We start from the raw sequence: 22438 nt of genomic DNA, 5'->3' as shown, positions 1-22438 counted from the left end.
AATAAAAATGTTAAAAAAGAATGTGAAAGTAGAGATTGATAGTAAAAATGACTTAAGTTTATCACCCAGACCTATTTTATCACTTCTGAAGATATGGATTTAGCCAGTGTTATAGATTACTTTTATGATTTCTTTATGTGCTTTTGGACCTTAAAAGTTTTGGTACCCATTCACGCTTTTTTAGGACCAACATAGCTGAGATATTTTTCTAAAAATCTTAATTTGTCTTCAGCAAAAGAAAGAAAATCATATACATCTGGGATAGCATGTGGGTGAGTAAATGATGAGAGAATTTTCATTTTTGGGTTAAATAAGTCCTCATTGAGTAGTTTAAATTAAAAACGTGATTGAAAATCATGCTTTAAAATGTTTTGTCTTAAGGCAAGAAGAACAAATATAGGCTATATAGGTTTGGTACAATATGATGGTGAGTAAATTAATTTATAGTCATATTAAAACATTATAACAATTAATGAAGGTGTGATAACCCTAGGTTGGTATTAAAAAGGTTACTGGTTCAATCTCATGCCTAACCTTGTTGTGTTCTTGACCATGAATAGCCAAAGACCACTTAATTAAATAATGACTCTGTAATTAGTGTTCTTTAAGTCACTTATGAAAGAAAGTATCAGCAAAATAACAACTATCAAGGACCCAAAGAGATGCTGACAGGTCTTTAATGGCATTAGTCGTTTTTTTTTAAATGGATCTCTTAACACTGATTGAACAGCATCCCATTTCATTGTGCCTTATCATCTCATTTCATCTATTTAGATTCAGGCTGCAGGCCACTGTGGATTTGAGATTGTAGCACCTACCAACCCCCACCAGAGGGCGTCTGCATAGGTCTCGAACATCGCTGCATTGTCATCCTTCTCCACTGAATACACCAAGAAAGATGCCAGAATAAGACACAGGAATCCAATATACCATGCAGTAATGAGTTCCTGCATTTTGGAGTAAAAAACAAAAAAACAAAAAAAGATTAAGAAAAAAATAAGAATATGTGCTATTCGTAATGAAGACTCCTAATCAAAACAACATCAACAACAACCCTAAGCCAATATCATTGCATGCCACTTGAGATTAGATGTGCAACTAGATGAAATTAAAATGAAACTCTTGTGGCTTTCAGTCCACCTACTGTAGATACAGTTGAAGTCAGAAGTTTACACTTAGGTAGAAGACATTAAAACTCTCTTTTTTTTAACCACTCCACAGATTTAATAGTAGCAAACTATAGCTTTGGCAAGTCATTTAGGACATCTACTTTGTACATGACATGAGAAATTTTTCTAACTATAATTTACAGACAAATTGATTCACTTTTAATTGATTATATCAAAATTCCTGTGGGTCAGAAGTTTACATACACTAAGTTAACTATGCCTTTAAGCAGCTTGGAAAATTCCAGAAAATGATGTCAAGCATTTAGACAATTAGATTCTGATAGGAGGTGTACTGAATTGGTGTACCTGTGGATGTATTTTAAAGCCTACCTTCAAACTCAGTGCCTCTTTGCATGACATCATGGGAAAATCAAAATAAATCAGCTAAGACCTCAGAAAAAAAAACTATTGTGGACCTCCACAAGTCTGGTTCATTCTTGGGTGCAATTTCTAAATGCCTGAAGGTACCATGTTCATCTGTACAAACAACAATACGCAAGTATAAACCCCATGGGACAATGCAGCCATCATACCACTCAGGAAGGTGACGCATTCTGTCTCCTAGAGATGAACGTAGTTTGGTGCAAAAAGTGCAAATCAATCCCAGAACGCAAGTGAAAATGCTAGAAGAAACAGGTAAACAAGTATCTATATCCACAGTAAAATGAGTCCTAAATTGACATAACCTGAAATGCTGCTCAACAAGAAAGAAGCCAATGCTCCAAAACCACCATAAAAAGCCAGACTACAGTTTTCAAGTACACATGAGGACAAAGATCTTACTTTTTGGAGAAACGTCCTCTGATCAAAACTGTAACTGGACAACAAAGTCAAGGTATTGGCGTGGCCATCAAAAAGCCCTGACCTCCAGCGAGCAAAGAGGCCTACAAACCTAACACAATTACACCAGTTCTGTCTGGAAGAATGGGCCAAAATTCCAGCAACTTTTTGTAAGAAGCTTGTGGAAGGCTACCTAAAACATTTGACCCAAAATAAACAATTTAAAGGCAATGCTACCAAATACTAACAAAGTGAATGTAAACTTCTGACCCAAGAAGTAACTTCAATTAGCAACACTAAATACATTACAGTTTGCAGTAGCTTACCTGTTTTAAAATTTTCCTGTAACATGTTACCCCATACGTCCTTTAATCTGTTATTTTACAGTGACGCAGGTTTACAGCCACGCAAACTGAGGTAATAATCACAAGCTCTTTGATAATGTCCTCTCACGCATGTAGCATGAGTTCCATTCATTTGATTGAGTCGGTTCATTCAGAGAGTTCACTGAAATGAACTGGTTTAAACGATTCACTGATTCATTTGAGTCCCTACAATGAAGTTACTGTACTTAAATATTCATTTAAATTAATAATTTTGTTTGGATGGTTAAACGAACTGGTTCAAACGATTCACTGATTTGTTTGAGTCCTTGCATAAAGGTTCCTGTGCCTGTACTGACTGATGGAACTATGCACACACAGTAACCTAGTACTTACTATCTTTTGCTATCTCTGCAGGCAATAAGTACACATTTATTACCCATTACAAATGCACATGTAAACAAATATATACATATGCATATTGACACTTAAACAATAAAAGATAGTTACACATCGACTGGTGTTTTAGAATTAAAAAATGTAGACTTAAAGGAATATTCCAGGTTCAGTTCAAGTTAAGCTCAATCAACAGATTTTACAGCATAATGTTGATTACCACAAAAAATATATTTTGACTTGTCCCTCCTTTTCTTAAAAAAAAAGAAAAGAAAAAATAGAGATTCCAGTGAGGCACTTACAACAGAAGTGAATGGGACCACTCCATAAATGTCAAAATATACACTTTTTCAAAAGTATAGCCACAAGACATAAACAACATGCGTGTTGACATGATTTTAGTCTGACAGAATTACTTTAATGAATTAATGTTTTCTGTGTAAAGATATAGCCAATTTTACAACTTTTATGCCACAACAATGTAGTCAACAAACCATAAAACCCTAAAACAACTGTAAAAACTATTATTTAAACAGCTAAAATAATACATGAGTTTTAACTGAAGAATGAATGCAAGTCCTTTCAAAAAGCATTGTAAACTTCACATTTCTGCCTTTAAACCCTCCAAAAATTGTCCCCATTCATTTCAATTGCAAGTGCCTCACTGTAACTTCAATTTTCACTTTTTTTAAGGAAAGGGAGTCAAAATTATGTTTTCTGCTAATCAACATTATGCCAAAAATGCTGTCAATTAAGGTTAACTTGTATTGAACCTGGAATATACCTTTAAGAAAATAAATTGTGTCACTCATCACCTTGCTGTGGGCATATACCACAGATCCCAGCAGCTTCCATGTGCCACCACGGCGGTCCATTCGCAACATTCGCAGGATCTGAAGAAACCTCAAACTCCGAATGGCAGAGGTGGCAAAAACATTCCCCTGTGAGCCAGCGGCCAACACAGACACTGAGGCAAACAAGACCATGATATCTGCAGAACAAGAGTATCAATAAGCAGAGCTTCTAGTGGGGCGGTGTGCAGAACCTGCAGAGTACCGGCTGATTTCTTGAGTATCACCACTTCTCAGAGTCTCCCGGTATGATTTAATGTCTTTATTTAATGTAAGTCAGTGATTTGATGAGGCCCACCAATAATTTTTATCTGACCTTACAACTGATTTTGATAAATTTGCGGTAAACATCCGAATGCTCTCTGAGCAAAATTCAGCGGTGAGTTTATCAACACTCAACACATGCAACAGTATCGGCGCTCGTCAAGCAATCCGATCCAGTTCCAGGGGAGCGTGTGTGTTTAAGCTTGTCTGGACATAAACTACCGTTCAAAAGATTAGGGTCACTATATATTATATATATGTAGGGTCAAAACTTTCTTATATATATATATATATATATATATATATATATATATATATATATATATATATATACAGTGAGGAAAATAAGTATTTGAACACCCTGCTATTTTGCAAGTTCTCCCACTTGGAAATCATGGAGGGGTCTGAAATTGTCATCGTAGGTTCATGTCCACTGTGAGAGACATAATCTAAAAAAAAAATCCAGAAATCACAATGTATGATTTTTTAACTATTTATTTGTATGATACAGCTGCAAATAAGTATTTGAACACCTATCTATCAGCTAGAATTCTGACCCTCAAAGACCTGTTAGTCTGCCTTTAAAATGTCCACCTCCACTCCATTTATTATCCTAAATTAGATGCACCTGTTTGAGGTCGTTAGCTGCATAAAGACTCCTGTCCACCCCATACAATCAGTAAGAATCCAACTACTAACATGGCCAAGACCAAAGAGCTGTCCAAAGACACTAGAGACAAAATTGTACACCTCCACAAGGCTGGAAAGGGCTACGGGGAAATTGCCAAGCAGCTTGGTGAAAAAAGGTCCACTGTTGGAGCAATCATTAGAAAATGGAAGAAGCTAAACATGACTGTCAATCTCCCTCGGACTGGGGCCCCATGCAAGATCTCACCTCGTGGGGTCTCAATGATCCTAAGAAAGGTGAGAAATCAGCCCAGAACTACACGGGAGGAGCTGGTCAGTGACCTGAAAATAGCTGTGACCACCGTTTCCAAGGTTACTGTTGGTAATACACTAAGACGTCATGGTTTGAAATCATGCATGGCACGGAAGGTTCCCCTGCTTAAACCAGCACATGTCAAGGCCCGTCTTAAGTTTGCCAATGACCATTTGGATGATCCAGAGGAGTCATGGGAGAAAGTCATGTGGTCAGATGAGACCAAAATAGAACTTTTGGTCATAATTCCACTAACCGTGTTTGGAGGAAGAAGAATGATGAGTACCATCCCAAAAACACCATCCCTACTGTGAAGCATGGGGGTGGTAGCATCATGCTTTGGGGGGTTTTTCTGCACATGGGACAGGGTGACTGCACTGTATTAAGGAGAGGATGACCGGGGCCATGTATTGCGAGATTTTGGGGAACAACCTCCTTCCCTCAGTTAGAGCATTGAAGATGGGTCGAGGCTTGGTCTTCCAACATGACAATGACCCGAAGCACACAGCCAGGATAACCAAGGAGTGGCTCTGTAAGAAGCATATCAAGGTTCTGGCGTGGCCTAGCCAGTCTCCAGACCTAAACCCAATAGAGAATCTTTGGAGGGAGCTCAAACTCCGTGTTTCTCAGCGACAGCCCAGAAACCTGACTGATCTAGAGAAGATCTGTGTGGAGGAGTGGGCCAAAATCCCTCCTGCAGTGTGTGCAAACCTGGTGAAAAACTACAGGAAACGTTTGACCTCTGTAATTGCAAACAAAGGCTACTGTACCAAATATTAACATTGATTTTCTCAGGTGTTCAAATACTTATTTGCAGCTGTATCATACAAATAAATAGTTAAAAAATCATACATCGTGATTTCTGGATTTTTTTTTTTAGATTATGTCTCTCACAGTGGACATGCACCTACGATGACAATTTCAGACCCCTCCATGATTTCTAAGTGGGAGAACTTGCAAAATAGCAGGGTGTTCAAATACTTATTTTCCTCACTGTATATATAAATGGAAATTTGGAATTATGTTGTGATTAAAAAACTATATCCAAAATAAATCAAAACTGTGTTATATTTTAGCATCTTCAAAGTGGAAACACTTTGGCTAGATTTTGCAGACATGTACTCTTTGACATTTTCTCAACCAGCTTCTTGAGGTATCAATCTGGGATGCTTTTTAAACAGCATTGAAAGAGTTCCCATCTATGTTGGGATGGGAACTCTTTCTAATTTCTTTATTATTTGGTCCAAGTAATCCATTTTAAAAATGTATTTTTTTTTAAATACAATTTTAGTTTTGTAATTAAATAAACTAATGTGTTGCCACAATTATATTTTTGTCTACAAAACTAATTTCAAACATTTAAGCATACACCATCAGATCAAAAGGTCTAGAATATCATGAGAAAAATTTCAGGCAAGTCACCCCAAACAAATTTTGTGTAAAAAGACAGCTCTATATTAGACTGCAATTTTTCTCTATGTGTGTTGATATTGACAAAGATACAGACTTCAGCAGATATAAATATTCTTTCTCAGTTTTCATAAACAATAACTCTACATTGTATGTTTTTATTATGTAATTAAATAGTATTTTAATGAAAATAAACACATTATTAACCGTTTTGTTTTTAGATGTTAACATGTTAGTTACAATAAAAATGTTAGGTACGTTTTTTTTAATAATTTTTTATTCTTACAAATCAAGCAGCTCATGAACTAATTTAGTGAGTGCCAACCCTCTTGATCATTTTCTGCCCAAGAAGATTTTTTGGCAACAGAGAGTGAAATATAGAAAAGACAGAATAGGGGGAAGAGAAAATGTGAATTAGAGAGGAAAATATGAACACAAAAACATAAAAAATGATTTTCTAACCGATGACACTGAAGGGTTTGCGTGCAAATCTCAGCCTTCCTCTCCATCCTCTGTAGCGACAGCAACATCCGGCTGCCCATATCCTCACAATATACTCCACACCAAACACCACAATCGTCACAATTTCCTGAAAAGAGAGAAAAACACTTTTATCCAATTGAGACATAATCATTAGAATTATAATATCATTACAAATAATAGTAAAAAAGACAAGTTTTATGTATTTAGGTCAGTATAAACAAATGTGTTTGGAAATGTAGGACAAATTATGGGTCAAATTTGTACTTTAAAGTCTAAGTTTTTTTTTTATAAGACCACTATGTGAGTCCTCATGTTTCCAACACTGACCCAAACAGATCTATAAAGTGTCATGTTCACAGCAATCCACATCAAAACTGGATAATGTCCTACTACCTATCACAGTCTGTTAGAACAGCACAGGATCTGCGGTGATTCATTGTGTCTACAAGGTGCACACAAGCATGCGTCTGAGAGAATGACGTTAAGAGGTTCACTCAACTCAACCTTAATTTATAGAGCACATTTATAACAACAGGAGTTGACCCAAAGTGCTTTACAATACATATTTCAATCACAACATAATATGCATATTATATACCCTTATATAAATACTAATAAATACCTGAGCCTAAAATCTATATCCATAGTTAAAATGTATTCAAAAGCTAATGAATTAAAATTAGTTTTTAATGCGGATTTTAAAAAGCAGAGTGTCAGAGCTGTCCTGATATGAAGCGGAAGCTTGTTCCAGAGTTTGGGGCCTACAATAGCAAATGCACGATCACCCTTCAATTTGTAGCGACAAAGAGGAACATTCAGCAGAAGTTGGTCAGCTGACCTAAATGCTCAAGTAGGAGAGTAAGGGACAAGAATGTCACAGAGATATTGAGGCGTGAGACCATACAGAGCTTTGTATACATAGATACAAACCAGGATGTACAAGGCACTCTCTGAGCTTTTCTTGAATTCTTTGATCGTTGCGAACACAGACAAAACCAGGCAGGAAAACACCAACAGAAATCTGAAAGAGAGGACAATGGCAGATCATACTAAATTAGCACATTATCTGTTTAATACAGAATGCTGGACATTTCTTTCAGATCAGGTCTCTAAATCGCAATTCGAATAAATTTTAAAAACTACAGTAAAATCACTTCAGTTTTTTCAAGTCTTCCACCCACACATATAAGATATTTATTTACATGAATCTGTTTTGGACAGAGCAGTCAATGCATATGCATGAAGATTAGCCATTTAATTGGAATTGGGCTCTCTTGGGTCTATTGTTGGCTTTGTGCAGTTTGAGGAAAAACACTAACTTGAGAGAAGCAACTCTCCTCTGAGATTCCCTGCCACTCTTCAGTTAAACACTGAGTGAAATCCATGGAGAGAAAGAAAGAAAAGAAAAAAGAATAAAATAGCTAAAAGACTGATTGGCATAACCTCTCTGGGCCTCACACCCATGTTTCTTGAGGGAAAAACATTGAGCCTTAAAGCCGAACTATTTAACTTTTTCTGTGTTTAAAAATACTTTTCTCCTATCCCAGCTTAATATACAGAGACAAATATTAGTAAGCATTCATAAATTAATTTTCTCAAAAACTGTAAGCACAATGTCTTTCTTTGGCTTTCTTTTTTCTCAACCAATGGCGTGATTTGAGGGCGGGACAATCACTTTGTTTGACCAACAGCAGGCGTGGGTCGTTTTCAGAAAGCTGTTTTGAAAAAACAAAAACAAATATACACACACACATATATATATATATATATATATATATATATATATATATTCAATTCCATTTGGTGGCGCAGAAATTACATCACCTTTAAATTTCCACTACAGTATATGTAAACCAGTAAGCCTATAAATATTATTTATTATTATTATTATTTGTATATTGAGCCACTGGGTCGGATTTGGCACAGAATTGAACTGACTTATGTCGTTCATCAATACGTCATTACTTTATATCCGTAAGCACATCATGTGTTCTGGCTGGAGAAACAACATTCAGTTCAATCAGTCACACTCACACAGAACAGGAAAGCATCGCTGCAGCCTGCATGGATATATATCTGTTATCAGTTTGGTGAAGTTGTTTACCTGCTATAATGCTTGGATATGCTTTCTTGTAATAGGGTTGTTGAAGCTTTTATTGGTTGTCATGCTTTTATGAATCAAACATTACTCATGTGTTACCCAATCACAATGTATCGACAGTATGTCATTGTCGGGGGAATTACTGTGGCATGTTTATGTATTACTTCTGAAACTGACTTCTTGTAATTGTTATATTACATATTTAAGCATATTATTTTTATGTTTAATAAATTATACTTGATTCCCATCATTGTTGAATCCTCGTTTTATGTTTTTAGTTTATGTTTTAAATTGTGTGCATTGCATCGACATTCTATTGTAGTATTACGGTTCACTTGCATAATCAACTGAAGCTGTACAGTATAATTTTATAAATAATAAAATATTTCATTGAACTAGTATTAGCCATGTCACAAGTTTCACCTCTTATATTGTTAAGTATAGTGTAATACAAACATTAATAGTAAATAAAACACTTAAATTATCCTATTAAAATATACCGGTAACTGATGGTGGTTGAAGAGTCACAAGGGGTCAGCTACAACTTAGCCTATTTGTGGCGTAAATGGGCTCTAAGTCACAATTTACACACTACTAAATATTTTAGTATTGCACCATTAAATTTAGGTGGGACGTAACCCTACCTATAAACTAAATATTTACGGAAGCCTCCAACCAGATCTATGTAAAAGTGTCAGAAGTGCTATTAGTGTAAAATTCACTCATTCTAAATGTAAACGTAAATAAGTGTTTTTATTTTCATCAAAGCAAGTAATATTTCAGTTTTAAATGATTATATGACATAATATAAACATGAAAATAGCACATATTGACTCTGGCTCTGAATATCTCCCACTCAAGATCACACACAGGCGATGTCCAGGTAAAGTGAAATCATGAGATTCCTCCTATGTAAATTTGTACATATAAATGTTAAACAGCCGTGAACTTCAATTTGATCTTGTTACAGTTGATGTTCAAACCTTGTCTGCACAAGTAACTGTCAGCTGTAATAAATGATATCCACATTCAAATATGATACATAATAAAAGTAGATTTGATAAATAGTAGCCTATATTTGCCCTATGTAAATAACAATATATAGGAACTTTATCTAAAATAAATAATGGGTGATAAATCAATTCTAATACAACAGGCTGGAAAAAAATAGACATTTATTCATTTTAATATCCTATATATATTTGGAATGTGTTGAAACAGGAAACTGCACCATTAGAATGTTTCAAGCTAAAGAGCCGCTTTAAAGTCATTTTTTTTTCCTCTCTCTCGTACATGTCTAATGTCTAAATTATTGATGACTGTCACGCAAAACATGAGCTCATTGATATAAAGAAATATCAGTTTGTTTTTTATTCCATCCATTACTACAAGTCTGAGGCTTCCGTAAATATTTAGTTTATATGTAGGGTTACGTCCTACCTAAGTTTAATGGTGCAACGCTCAAATATTTAGTCGCGTATATATTAGCTCAACCATGTTTGATGTCACTGTTTCTGAAGAAGTCAGCATTTTTATGCATCTTTATAAGTGAAGATTAGATGTCCTGTGAGAACTGTCATTTCAGCAGGTTTACTCACCATTGACTAAACACCATTTTGCATATACTGTTTTCCTGCAGTCTTCAATTGTTCATCTGGGGGCCGGTTGCAACAGCTATACTGAAGTTAAAACTTAGTCACAATTAAGTGTGACTACGTTTTAACTTCAATGGTGAGTAAACCTGCTGAAATGACAGTTCTCACAGGACATCTAATCTTCACTTATAAAGATGCATAAAAATGCTGACTCCTTCAGAAACAGTGACATCAAACATGGTTGAGCAATTCTTGCTATGATGACATGCACCTAACTCACAGGAACTTGCAAAGTGTCTTATTATGAGAAATGATAGCTCGCCTCTCCTTCAGACAGAAGAGTTTGATGTCTTTAAGGGGCTTCAGAGTATGTGGAGGTATTTTATTATGAACTTACTATGAAATTACTCAGCTTAATGCAAGTTCCTATTTGTACTTCATACGTTGCTGATGATTTTACTGACCTATGAAAATTAGTGATCTTTGCATTTCCAAATTTCTTAGATGTTACCGCATCAGATCTAAAAGTACTGCCTTAAGATGACGGAATCTGCAGACTCTTTTTGCATTTTCTGTGGAATTCTTTATTCAGTGGAAGGGATTTCAACATAGCAAAATGTCTTAAATGTACCTGAGAGTCCTACACTCTTATTGGTAGCTATAATTATCATGAAATTATTTCATAAACAAACATGCAAGGGATGAGAAATGCATAGAACTTTTATGAATGACAGATGCTGCAATTCTGCAGAAATCTGAAGAGCTTTCTGTGGAGTTCTGCAAGTAGGTATAGCTGCATGCAGGAGAGGGAGGGAGCGGGGTTACTCCAGAAGGGGGATGGTTACTCCAAAAGGGGGCGCCACTTCCACTTAAGTTTAGGGAAAGGTTAGAATAGGGACTCCCTATCTCTTTGCTGGTGCTTTGAAGCTCCTGCCCTTTTTTGGAGCTCTACCTGCAGCTATATCATTCTTGAGTTCTGCATGCACAGATTCTGTCTGATGAGGACTGACTCACAGTAAGCATTTCAATGAATTCCAAAGGTATTCAGTGGACTTTAGATCTGTGTTTTGTGCAGACCAGTCAAGTTCATCCAGAACAGACTCAGTCAACCTCACTTTTTTTTTTTTTTTTTACAGAGGGGCATTTTCATGCCAGAAAAGAAAAGGTATACCCCATTCTTCTAAAAATGTTTGTCTAAGGAGATTGCATGGCTGTATGCTTTATTGCATGCATCTGCAAGATATTAGTGAAATAGAATTATAATAGAAATAGAAAATAAACCAACATTGAAACCATGTTTTTTTCCTCTCAGACTGGTAACTGCTCTCAATATTGGCAATGGCAACAGATTATTCTGGAAATTGGTAGGCGGAGAAGACTATACAAGTCTGTCAAGTAGAGAGACAGCAAGGACACATTCTTTGACTCAGCAATGAATAGGGCAACGGAGTGATCGATTTACCTCATTCACTGCATTAGGACAATTCCTCCACACCCAGCCTAGCTGCGATGAACCAAAGACAGGCAATGATTTGTTATTAGGTGTCATATTGGGGCACATCTCTCAGGATTTCACACATCATGTACTAAATGGCATTTATCAACTACAATTTTGCATTTTCTGTTGCTTGAGTTGCTTGTCCATGCAAAAATCCCCACCTATGCTAGGAGGTTGTGGACAAAGTCTTTTTAGCAAGTCATTCAACTCAGCGGGCATCTTTGGAACATCCTTGGGCAGCTATTTTGCTATGTAAACAAGCAGCATACAAGTGCAGCTCCTATCTACTTGAATGGGGAAAGAACGGAATTTCAAAAACTGTGGGTCAAGATTATGATCAAAGAACATAATTAAATCAGCAGTAAAATCTGACAACACTGGTATCATAAATTGTTCTTATTTATCTCAGATTATGCTAAAAAAGTAAATTTTTCCAGCCTGTATAGCTAATGTGCATGCCGTTCTTGATTTGATTGACAGGCAATGTCTGTATCTAAAAGGATAATGGCTCTTTTAACGGTAAGGTGGGTGTGGCAAGGAGGAGGGTGGGGACGGGCCGTGATGCTGCATGCCTGGCCCCTAATCAGGCTAATCAAGCCCACAAGAGGGATAAAGGCGACCGGAGGCAGCAGTTCGGGAGAGAGAGCGCTATAGGCAGCTGCACTTTATGCATTTGTGCTGTATGTCTTTTGCTTTAAATTAATCATTAAATTATTGTTTATATTGTCAAGCTGGTTCTTGCCTCCTCCTTTCCCTTTTACCCTGTTACATTAGTGGCAAAATCCGGGAAGGAAGAGGGATGCGCCATAATAGAGTCCTCACTACTACCATCCACCTCAAAGGAGCAGCCGTGGCCATCCGCCGGGGGACTAAGGAGCCCGGCCGCCTCAATGCGGAGGAACAACCACCGACCACGAGGGGAGGAAGGGCTCACTACCGACCGCCTGGAGAGGAGAACCGCTGCCAGGGGCGGAGGAGACCCATACCATCCACCAAAACTTGGCTGGGCATTCCGTCCACCAGGGGCCAGAGGACTGCCTTTGATCCACCCGGGGAGGAGCGACTGTCATCCACTAGAGGGTGGAGGAGTGACCGAGGACCAGGCTACTGCGTATCAGAGAACCTGCGAGTAAGTTTTTTTATCTTGGCCTTTCCCTCTCTTTTTTTCCCTCCCTCTCATGTCTGGGAAGGCGTATGCCATGGGAACCCTGGCCTGAAGAATAGGAGGGAAGAGTGGGGCAAGGAGGAGGGCGGGGCTGGGCCGTGATGATGCACACCCGGCCCCTAATCAGGCTAATCAAGCCTACAAGAGGGATAAAGGCAACCGGAGGCGGCAGTTCGGGAGAGAGAGCTATAGGCAGCTGCCCTGTATGCGTTTGAGTAGTATGTCTTTTGCTTTAAGTAAATCATTAAATTATTATTAATATTGTCAAGCCGGTTCTAGCCTTCTTTCCCTTTTACCCCATTACAGCGGGACTTCCTTTACTACATCCGTTGACCATTGGGCGTTCCAATTTCTCCCATTCATTTTAACAGAAGTGGCCCATCTCTGCTAAATAGTCCCTGGTTGTGGTCTTGTGGATGGTTGTCAGGGCATTAGTATATATTGATAGGTAGTTGCTAGGGTGTTATGGGTGATTGCTAAGTCTCTATGTTGTTCTGGTCCATACATATGCACCAAAGTTTAATTCATTCAAGATCGTTCCCTCGTATGAGCATACGGGAAAAGTGCAACATGTTATAATAATTTGTCATTTGCATTGTTTTTAAAATATGATCCAAATGTCTACATCAGTGTCATTCAATACAGGATAACCTAATGTTGTTATTTAGTACTGGAAGAATACACATAATGACAGATAATTAAGCTTAAGTCTTCTACTTTCACTAAGATCTTTTATTCTTAGTCTTCTTTGCATTAGCTGCTAATAATTGTATGCTTTTATTAAATAGTAAAATGCAGTTGCATAAAAATGTGTATCTAGAGCCTAAACTCACAAATACCCTCATGAATACACACAAACATAACAAAACAGGGGAATTCATACCTACATCAGACACCACATTGACCACTTCTAAATATCTCCTTGTACACCTTTTCTTAAGCCACAGAAATAAAGGCTTAGCTGAGTATGTAAAACATGCAAAGTGCTAGCACTGCATTTAATGCTTTTGAATGAGAGAAAAAAACACTAAGAGTAAGAGGGCAAAGTCAGCACGCTGCACTCCACTGAGAGTATGTGTGCATGTGTGTGTATTGCCTAGACAAAGTAAAATAAGGCTGGTGACTGTATAAATAATTTACCTTTAGAAACTGAAATTCATATCTTTGGCTGAACTGCAAGTCTTGAAGGAGAGTTACATGGCAAGCAGAACAGACAAAGACAATTACAGCCACCCAGAAGGAGACCAATCAGGTTAGAAGGCTCACATTACAGCATTCATGATATGTGGTAATAATGCTGCATTATGACAGATTGGTTTTTAGCCTTCATAAGAGATGAATAGATTTCAAAGACATCTGAGGTAATGGAGCACCCTAGTGAAATCTCTCCTCCTCCTTTCTGTTTCTAAAAGGCTACAGAAGTGATGTCATGCTTCAGGTCGCCTTGGGACTGTATGGCCCAATCTCCTCTCTGTGAATCACCTATCTAACAAAGCACAGCAGAATAAACCTGGTGAAAATAGATGCGGGCCAAAATGCACAAACCCCCATAAGAATTCAAAGTAGGGCCAACAACCTGAATAATTTAGAGAAAGAAAAAAGAAAGATGTAAACAATATAGTAACATTAACCAAATTACCCTTGTACCTCTGTTGCTACCTACAGAACCATGCTAACATACTTTACCTGCCATGCTATGCTTTTTGAGCATATTGGTAGTCTTAGTTAAACAGATAACCAGCACACAGACACTAACACATGTCAAATTGGCTTATCCTAGCTAAATATCATCATATAATACATTATTATAGCAGTTCAGAAGACCTTCTTATGACTCATGCCTCTGTCGTAAACTGACCATGGCCATGAAACACTGGCTCGGGTTTCCTCTTGCAAGCAACAAGCAAGACTAATTAGTTTCCATGTTTGCAAGCAGTGTAGAGCAAACACGAGCGGTACAGGAGCTGACCGGTACTGAAACCACTGCCTAAAGAGGGGCCATTCACACTGAACTCCTTTTTGCATCCATCTGTACTTTTTTATAATTGTTTTTCTATGTAAACCATGCACTATATGGATGTCTTTGACCGTTTTGATGAGTCTCGCTTTTTTTTTTTAGCACGTCGTGTTTTTTAGATGCCGTGTCAGGTAAAGTCAACGTCAGTGTCAAAAGAATGTCAAGTTCTAAAAGCATGCCTCGAGACACCTGCGTTCTGTTATATTTGTTGCGCTGCATCTAGCTTTTTTAGCGCAAGAATGTTTTCAGGAAACATCCAAATTTACGACAAACTTCTTTGAGAGATTCGTTTCAGTGGCGTGGGGCGTAACGGTGGTGAATCTGTGCCTTTTTGGCCTGGGTTAGATTCTGCATCTGTCACACTCTATTTCCCATTCTGTTTCCTGTCTCCACCCTTAATATTTTCTTTATTACTTCTTATTATAATAATACATAAAAATGAATCTAAAGGTAGTTTTACTATAGTTCTTTTGTGCTTTTTGCCAGAAACCATAGATTTGATGCAATTTACAATGATGTTGTTACTACAGTAATATGGTATTTATATAGTAACCATGTTTAATTTTGTGGTTACTATGATTTTACTACAAAATGCCATGGTGATACCATGGTTACTGTTGTAAGACCATGGTTGGTTTTGTAAAGGAAGGTTAGGTTTAGGTTAAGGGATAGGTGTAGTGTGTCTGTGGGACTCTAAATAAAACAATAAACTCGTTGAAGTGATGCCCCTATACATTTAGTATTTAAATAGGGGTGCAAATAGTATTTGCCATTATTTGCACAAGAGTGCAAACAGCATCTACCATTATTCTATAAAAAGCATCTGCTAGAACCTCAACTTTTAAAACGTTTCGCTGCACAAGGACGCGTTCGGTGTGAACGGCCCCTAATTCTGCAGATTCGCTATACAGCAAGGCTGATTTATAGTCTGGGGAAAACGTACATCGTTTCAGGTAATCGCCTATTTATTAACATGCACAGCTCAGAATTCAATTTGTTGCATAAGTAATTTGAGTCTAATACAATTAACAGTTAGCCTATTGTAAACAGACTACATGTTTCTTTTACATTAATTAATCTAGCTTTAGAAAACAAAAGTTTTATTAAAAAAAATCCCACTGCTTGGGAGACGCAAGCACATTCTGCGACCAAAGCTGCAGGCAGGCCGACTACATCTCAAACTTTCAGCATTCTGGGCGTAGCAGTACAGCAGCATCTACATCTATAGGGTGGAATGGTGGATGATTCCCACTTCTGATTACACAATAATGCGATTCATGGAACAAATACTCACACATAAGCGTGGTAAACGAACGCCAGGCCACGGGGTCTTTCCAACGCATTGTAAAGGAAATTTTGTAGTCTGCGATAGCGTGCGTTTCTTTTGCGAGCTTTGCTCCCCCTGGAGATGCTGGACCGCGGTCTGTACAGGATGCTGCCTCGGTTTATGTTCTCGGAACCGGCGATAAGAAATGCCCCGTCTCGGCTCGTCTCCACAGCCCCGGAGTCCAGTCCCACAAAACCGACTTTAAGTTTCTTCTCCCCTGCCGAGAGGAGATAAACTTCACCGTTGGCCGCTTTTTTCACCATCGTTACTGTTTGAGAGATCCAAGCGAGTGTATAAAGTGGGCAGACATTGCCGAACCGGGGTGTGTTCTGTATTGCGGTGGTCTCGTACTAAAAGCCAATTGAAACGCTAAAGCGAAACTGCAATGGGTAGTCCTTTATCTTAAATGAGCCCTCAGGAATCAGAGGATATTGTTACAAGTTGGAAATAATTAGAAACGTTCTTTAAATCATTAGTTAATTAAAGGGATATTTCAGGTTCAATACAAGTTAAGCTCAATCGACAGCATTTGTGGCATCATGTTGATTAGCACAAACATTAATTGTGACTTGTCCCTCCTTTTCCTTTAAAAATAAGAAAGAAAAAAATCAAGGTTCCAGTAAGGTACTTGCAATGGAAGTGAATGGAGCCAATCCGTAAGCGTTAAAATACTCATTATTTCAGAAGTATAGCCACATGAAACTATATGCGTGTTAACATGGTTTTAGTGTGATAGAATCGCTTACTAACCTTTTCTGTGTAAAGTTATAGCCAATTTTACAGCTCAAATAGCACACATTTTAACAGAAGAATTAATGTAGCCTATATGCTTTTAAGTCACATCTTCAAATGTGCATCATATTTATGTCTTCAAACCCTCCAAAAAATATTTATTTTATTTTAAGAAAAGGACAGACGAGTTGAACATATTTTTTTGTGGTAATCAATAAGATGCCACAAATGCTGTCAATAGAGCTTAACTTGTATTGAGCCTGTAATATTTCTTTAACCCCTATGTTGTGTTCCAGTCATTTTGATTTGGAAGACTTTTTTTCCTTGACTTTGTTTACATATCGTATCTGAAAACACAAAACAATCTGGACCATTTTCTTTACATTCCATTGGTTTTATTTCACTTGTTACACCTGTTTTGTTCCTGGTCAAAAATGACCAGCCACTGGAAATGACTTTACTTTCTTCGAAGGCTGAGGAAAGCACATCTCCCAACCCCCATCCTCACTACATTCTATAGAGGGACTATTGAGAGCATCCTGAGCAGCTGCATCACTGCCTGGTTTGGGACTTGCACCGTTTCGGACCGCAAAGCCCTGCAGAGGATAGTGAGGACAGCTGAGAAGATCACTGGGGTCTCTCTTCCCTCCATCAAAGACATTTACAAAAAACACTGTATCCGCAAAGCAACCAGCATTGTGGACGACACTACACACCCCTCACACAAACTCTTTACCCTCCTGCCGTCTGGCAAGAGGTACCGAAGCATTCGGGCCCTCACGGCCAGACTGTGTAACAGCTTCTTCCCCCAAGCCATCAGACTTCTCAATACTCAGAGACTGGTTTGACACACACACACACACACAAGTGTCCTGAGTTGCACTTTACTACTGTCACTTTATAACTGTCTGCTACCTCAATAACTGCTATGTGCATAGAACACTATCTCATAGTATGTTATGTTTACGTTTTTAGAAACTGTCATCTTTTTGCACTACTGAGTACTGGTCGGCTCTGCACTGTCTATTGCCCTGTTCATTGTCAGTAATTTGTTGTACTGTCCCGTACTTTGCACATGTTTGCACGTGCACTATATAGGTATATATAGGTATTTTATATAGGTATTTTATTTCGTTGTGTTGTCTCATGTGGTCCTGTGTTGGTCCTTTGTTGTTTTTATGTAGCACCATGGTCCTGGAGGAACGTTGTCTCGTTTTGCTGTGTACTGTACTAACTGTATATGGTTGAAACGACAATAAAAACCACTTGACTTGATTTGAAATGAATGGATTATATACTGCCTGGCATTAAAAAAACAAAAGTTACATGCTCTAATATTTTGTTGGACCACTTTAGCTTTGCTGAGGTTGTGCATTTGTCATGGCATTGATTTGACAACTTTATGCACATCACAACGTTTATTTCCCTCCAGAGTTGCATACATTTTTGGCCAAGATCTTGTATTGATAACAGGAGAGCCACTCCGTAAAGTCTTCTCCAGCACATCCCAAAGACCTTCAATGGGGTTAAGGTCAGGACTCTGTGGTGGCCAATTCATGTGTGAAAATGATTCCTCGTGCTCCCTGAACCACACTTTCATAATTTAAGCCCAACAATTAATCTGACTTTGTCGACCTGGAATATGCCTGTGCTGTCCGGGAAGAAAAAAATCCATTGATGGAATAACCTGGTCATTCAGTACATTCAGGTAGTCAACTGAATTCATTTTATTGCTGCATAATGTTGCTGAACCTAGACCTGACCAATTGAAGCAACCCCAGATCATAACACTGCCTCCAGAGCAGTAGTGTAGTCTAGGGCATATATAGGCATATGCCGTATGCCCACTTATATTTCAAATTATTTTGCGTATGCCCACCTAAAATTAGTTATGATACGTAGGCCACCAGATCAGTAAGCAGACTTTTGTCCCATAACGTTTAATTATACTGAGGTGATGCTGCAGCACAGTCGACTGAATTGTGATTATGCTATTAAACTTTGGGAAAATACTGAGTGTCACTGCAACCGTGCTTGTTTTGATCGTGATGGAATATAGTGTGCTAGAAGTTCACTTAAGTACTGTGGAGCTAGACCATTTAAAGCTTTGTATGTAGCTAACAACATTTTAAATTAATATGAAATTTAACAGGTAGCCAATGTAATGATGATAAAATCATATTTCTTGGTTGTAGTCAGCACTCTGGCAGCTGCTTTTTGAACCAATTTAAGTTTATTTATTGATCTTGCTGGACATCCTCCCAGTAATTCATTACAATAATAATTTATTGAGGACATGAATGCATTAATTCCTTTTTGTCCACAGAGATCATGTGTCGTAATTTAGCAATATTTCTGAGGTGGAAGAATGCTGTTCTACAAACATTGGAACTTTGATTTTCAAAGGACAGTTTGGAATCAAATATAACACATACGTTCTTCACGGTTGAAGATGATGTAACAGTACATCCATCGAGAGTCAAATGAAACTTTAGCGGCTTACTTTTAGAGGTTTTTGGTCCAATCATTGGTACTTCTGTTTTGTCGGAAGTGAATAGAAGGACATTTGTGGCCATCCAATCTTTGATTTCATTAATACATTCTGCTACTTAGGAGAGTTGTGAATTTTGTGTGTTTTGTGTATCATCGGCAGATCCAACATTTCTTCTAAACCCAATGACAATTCGCAATTACTAAACTCATTAGTCATTACCTATACAATGCTTAACATTTTATTATGAATAAGGTAATATACAGTTGTGGCCAAAAATATTGGCATCCTTGGTGAATATGAGCAAAGAAGGCTGTGAAAAAAAATTGCCATTGTTTATCCTTTTGATCTTTCATTTAAAACATTCACAAAAATATATCCTTTAATTGAAGTAGAACAATTGAAAGAGGGGAAATATCTCATTATTAAATAAATATTTTTCTCAAAAATATGTTGGTCACAATTATTGGCCCCCTTAGAATTTCTATAAGTATATGCCCATTCATATTTTATATTTTGTAGAACACCTGGGCGACTAGCAACATGAAATTGTTCAGCCATGACTTCCTGTTTCACAGGCGTACACATATGAGGTAACACACAGGCCAAATACCCTTAATCATCAATCACAGTGGTTAGACTAAAGAATATAGTTCTGATGTGCTGCAAAAGGTTGTTGAGCTTCACAAAATGGTAAGTGGCTATAAGAAAATAGCCAAAGCATTGAAAATACCATTTTCAACCATCAGGGTAATAATTAACAAGTTCCAATCAACTGGAAATCTTAAGAATCGGCTTGGAAATGGCCGTGTGTCTATATTGTCCTCACGCAGAGTGAGGAAGATGGTACAAGTGGCCAAAGAATCTCCAAAAAAAAAGAAAAAAAAAAAAAACAGACATCGCCTACATCACCACAAGTTGTTTGGGAGGGTTTCAAGAAATAAAGTCTCTGCTCTCCTCCAACAACAAACTCAAGCGTCTTCAGTTAGCCAGACACTACTGGAACTTCAAATGCGACCGGGTTCTATGGTCAGAGAAAACAAACAAAAATAGCTTTTTTTTAGCAAAAATAGCGCACACGGAGATGAAATATCCAATGCCAATGATTAAATGCGGTGCTGCATCTTTAATGTTGTGGGGCTGTTTTTTTGCATCTGGTTCAGATACATGGCATCATGGACTCTATCATATACAACAGATTACAAAAATCTAAACATGGCTGCCTCTGCCAGAAAGCTTACAATGGGCCCTGGTTGGAACATCCAGCAGGACAATAAAAACATCAAAATCAACACAAAAATTATTCACTGACCACAAAATCAAGGTTCTGCCATGGCCATCCCAGTCCCCTGACCTGAACCCCATTGAAACTTTGTGGGGTGAACTGAAGAGGAGAGTCCACCAACATAGAATTTGAAGGATCTGTAGAGATTCTGTATGGAGGAATGGTCTCAGATCCCTTGCCAGGTGTACTCCAACCTTATTAGGCATTATAAGAGATGACTCAGAGCTAGCCTCAATAGAATGACAGTATGCCAACCTCTTCAGTCACTACTACACCACTGCCTCCAGATGATTGTAGAGTGGGCACTACGCATAACGTGTGCATCGCTTCATGCTCTTCCCTTCTTACCATGATGTGCCCATTGCTTTGGAATAGGATAAATCTGAACTCATCAGACCACGTGACCTTTTTTCATTGCTCCACAGTCCAAACTTTATGCTCCTTTGCAAACTGAAGTTGTTTTTTCTGATTAGCCTCACTAACAAGTGGCATTCTTGTGGCCACACAGCTGTTTAGTCCCAATCCTGTAAGTTCTCGTCGCACTGTGTGTTTGGAAATGCTCTTACTTTCACTATTACACATAACCGTGAGTTCTACTGTTTATTTTTTATGATGTGACTTCAAGCTTTTAAGTGATCTCCGATCACAATCATTCAAGATGTTTTTCCGACCACATTTCTTCTGCGAAGCTGATGGTGCACCACTATCATTTTTGTGTTGGACAGTTCTTAACCCAATTCCAGTGATTTCAGCAATCTCCTTAGTTGTAAAATAGTGAAAATACAGAAATATTAAGTGTTCAGGACATCCCAGAACTTTAGATGAGCACATATGCAAATGTATTTTAGCACACACAAAATCCTCAGACATGTGCACACGCACACACAATGCATGTAGAGTGCCCTTTTGTGCATCTTCTTTTCATCATGTGCACACTTTGAGGAATATTTCAAGAACTACATATCATATTATGTTTTGTTTGGGCTCGTTTGAGTCAGGATAGTCTGCTGTAAGTTACAATGTCTGTGCCTAGGTTACATCATATGTTTCAGGAATAAGGAAAAACGTAAAACAAAAAGACACACCTGTTTATTATATTTATGTGTGGCAGTTGGAATTTCATACACTAATACTCACACAACACATGGCTAAATTTTTTTTATGTTTTTACCAACTCTAAATATAATTATTGTGACAAAATAATGGCAAATTATGAGAACAAAACAGTTCTAATTTGTCAGCAAATTAAAAACCATTTTTTAATAATTGGGAAGATTAGATATATGCATAGTATAGCCCAGAGTTTAAGCTTTAAAATTACACCCGTTTTGTATAGATAAAGCAAGTGGTTATTAATTTCTTACATACGGAAATATAATTTTTTTTTCAACAGGGAGCACCCCCCACTAAACTGGTATAAGCTCAGTTCACTGAATCCCTCCATCAATAAATGTTTGTTAATATGTGTGTGTGCGTGCTCAAAAAAAGAAGTACAAAATATAACTAAATAGGAAGTTGACAAAAAGATCTAATGCAATATATTGGGATAATATATGTAATATGAGATATTTATTAACAACCTTAATTGGCCAGTCATTTGACCAGGGAACA

The 22438-nt window shown here is 37.7% G+C and overlaps 1 protein-coding gene across 4 annotated transcripts in view; it reads right to left on the bottom strand.

Moving 5' to 3' along the window:
• kcnq2a (potassium voltage-gated channel, KQT-like subfamily, member 2a) overlaps window positions 1-16582 on the bottom strand; it is a 46735-nt gene extending 30153 nt beyond the window's left edge. For all 4 annotated transcript variants that reach the window (XM_052094825.1, XM_052094824.1, XM_052094826.1 and 1 more), the window contains exons 1-5: window positions 16287-16582; window positions 7547-7637; window positions 6596-6722; window positions 3484-3659; window positions 819-947 (exon numbers count right to left, since the gene is read on the bottom strand). In XM_052094825.1, the coding sequence (XP_051950785.1) occupies window positions 819-947; window positions 3484-3659; window positions 6596-6722; window positions 7547-7637; window positions 16287-16582 (819 nt within the window). The remainder of the gene's footprint in view (window positions 1-818; window positions 948-3483; window positions 3660-6595; window positions 6723-7546; window positions 7638-16286) is intronic.
• Window positions 16583-22438: the final 5856 nt, after the last annotated feature.

The sequence above is a fragment of the Xyrauchen texanus genome, chromosome 27 (assembly GCF_025860055.1).
Source record: "Xyrauchen texanus isolate HMW12.3.18 chromosome 27, RBS_HiC_50CHRs, whole genome shotgun sequence".
In the NCBI taxonomy this organism is placed as follows: Eukaryota; Metazoa; Chordata; class Actinopteri; order Cypriniformes; family Catostomidae; genus Xyrauchen; species Xyrauchen texanus.
Note: the sequence above shows the minus strand (reverse complement) of the source record. Positions and strands in the feature narration are given on the sequence as shown.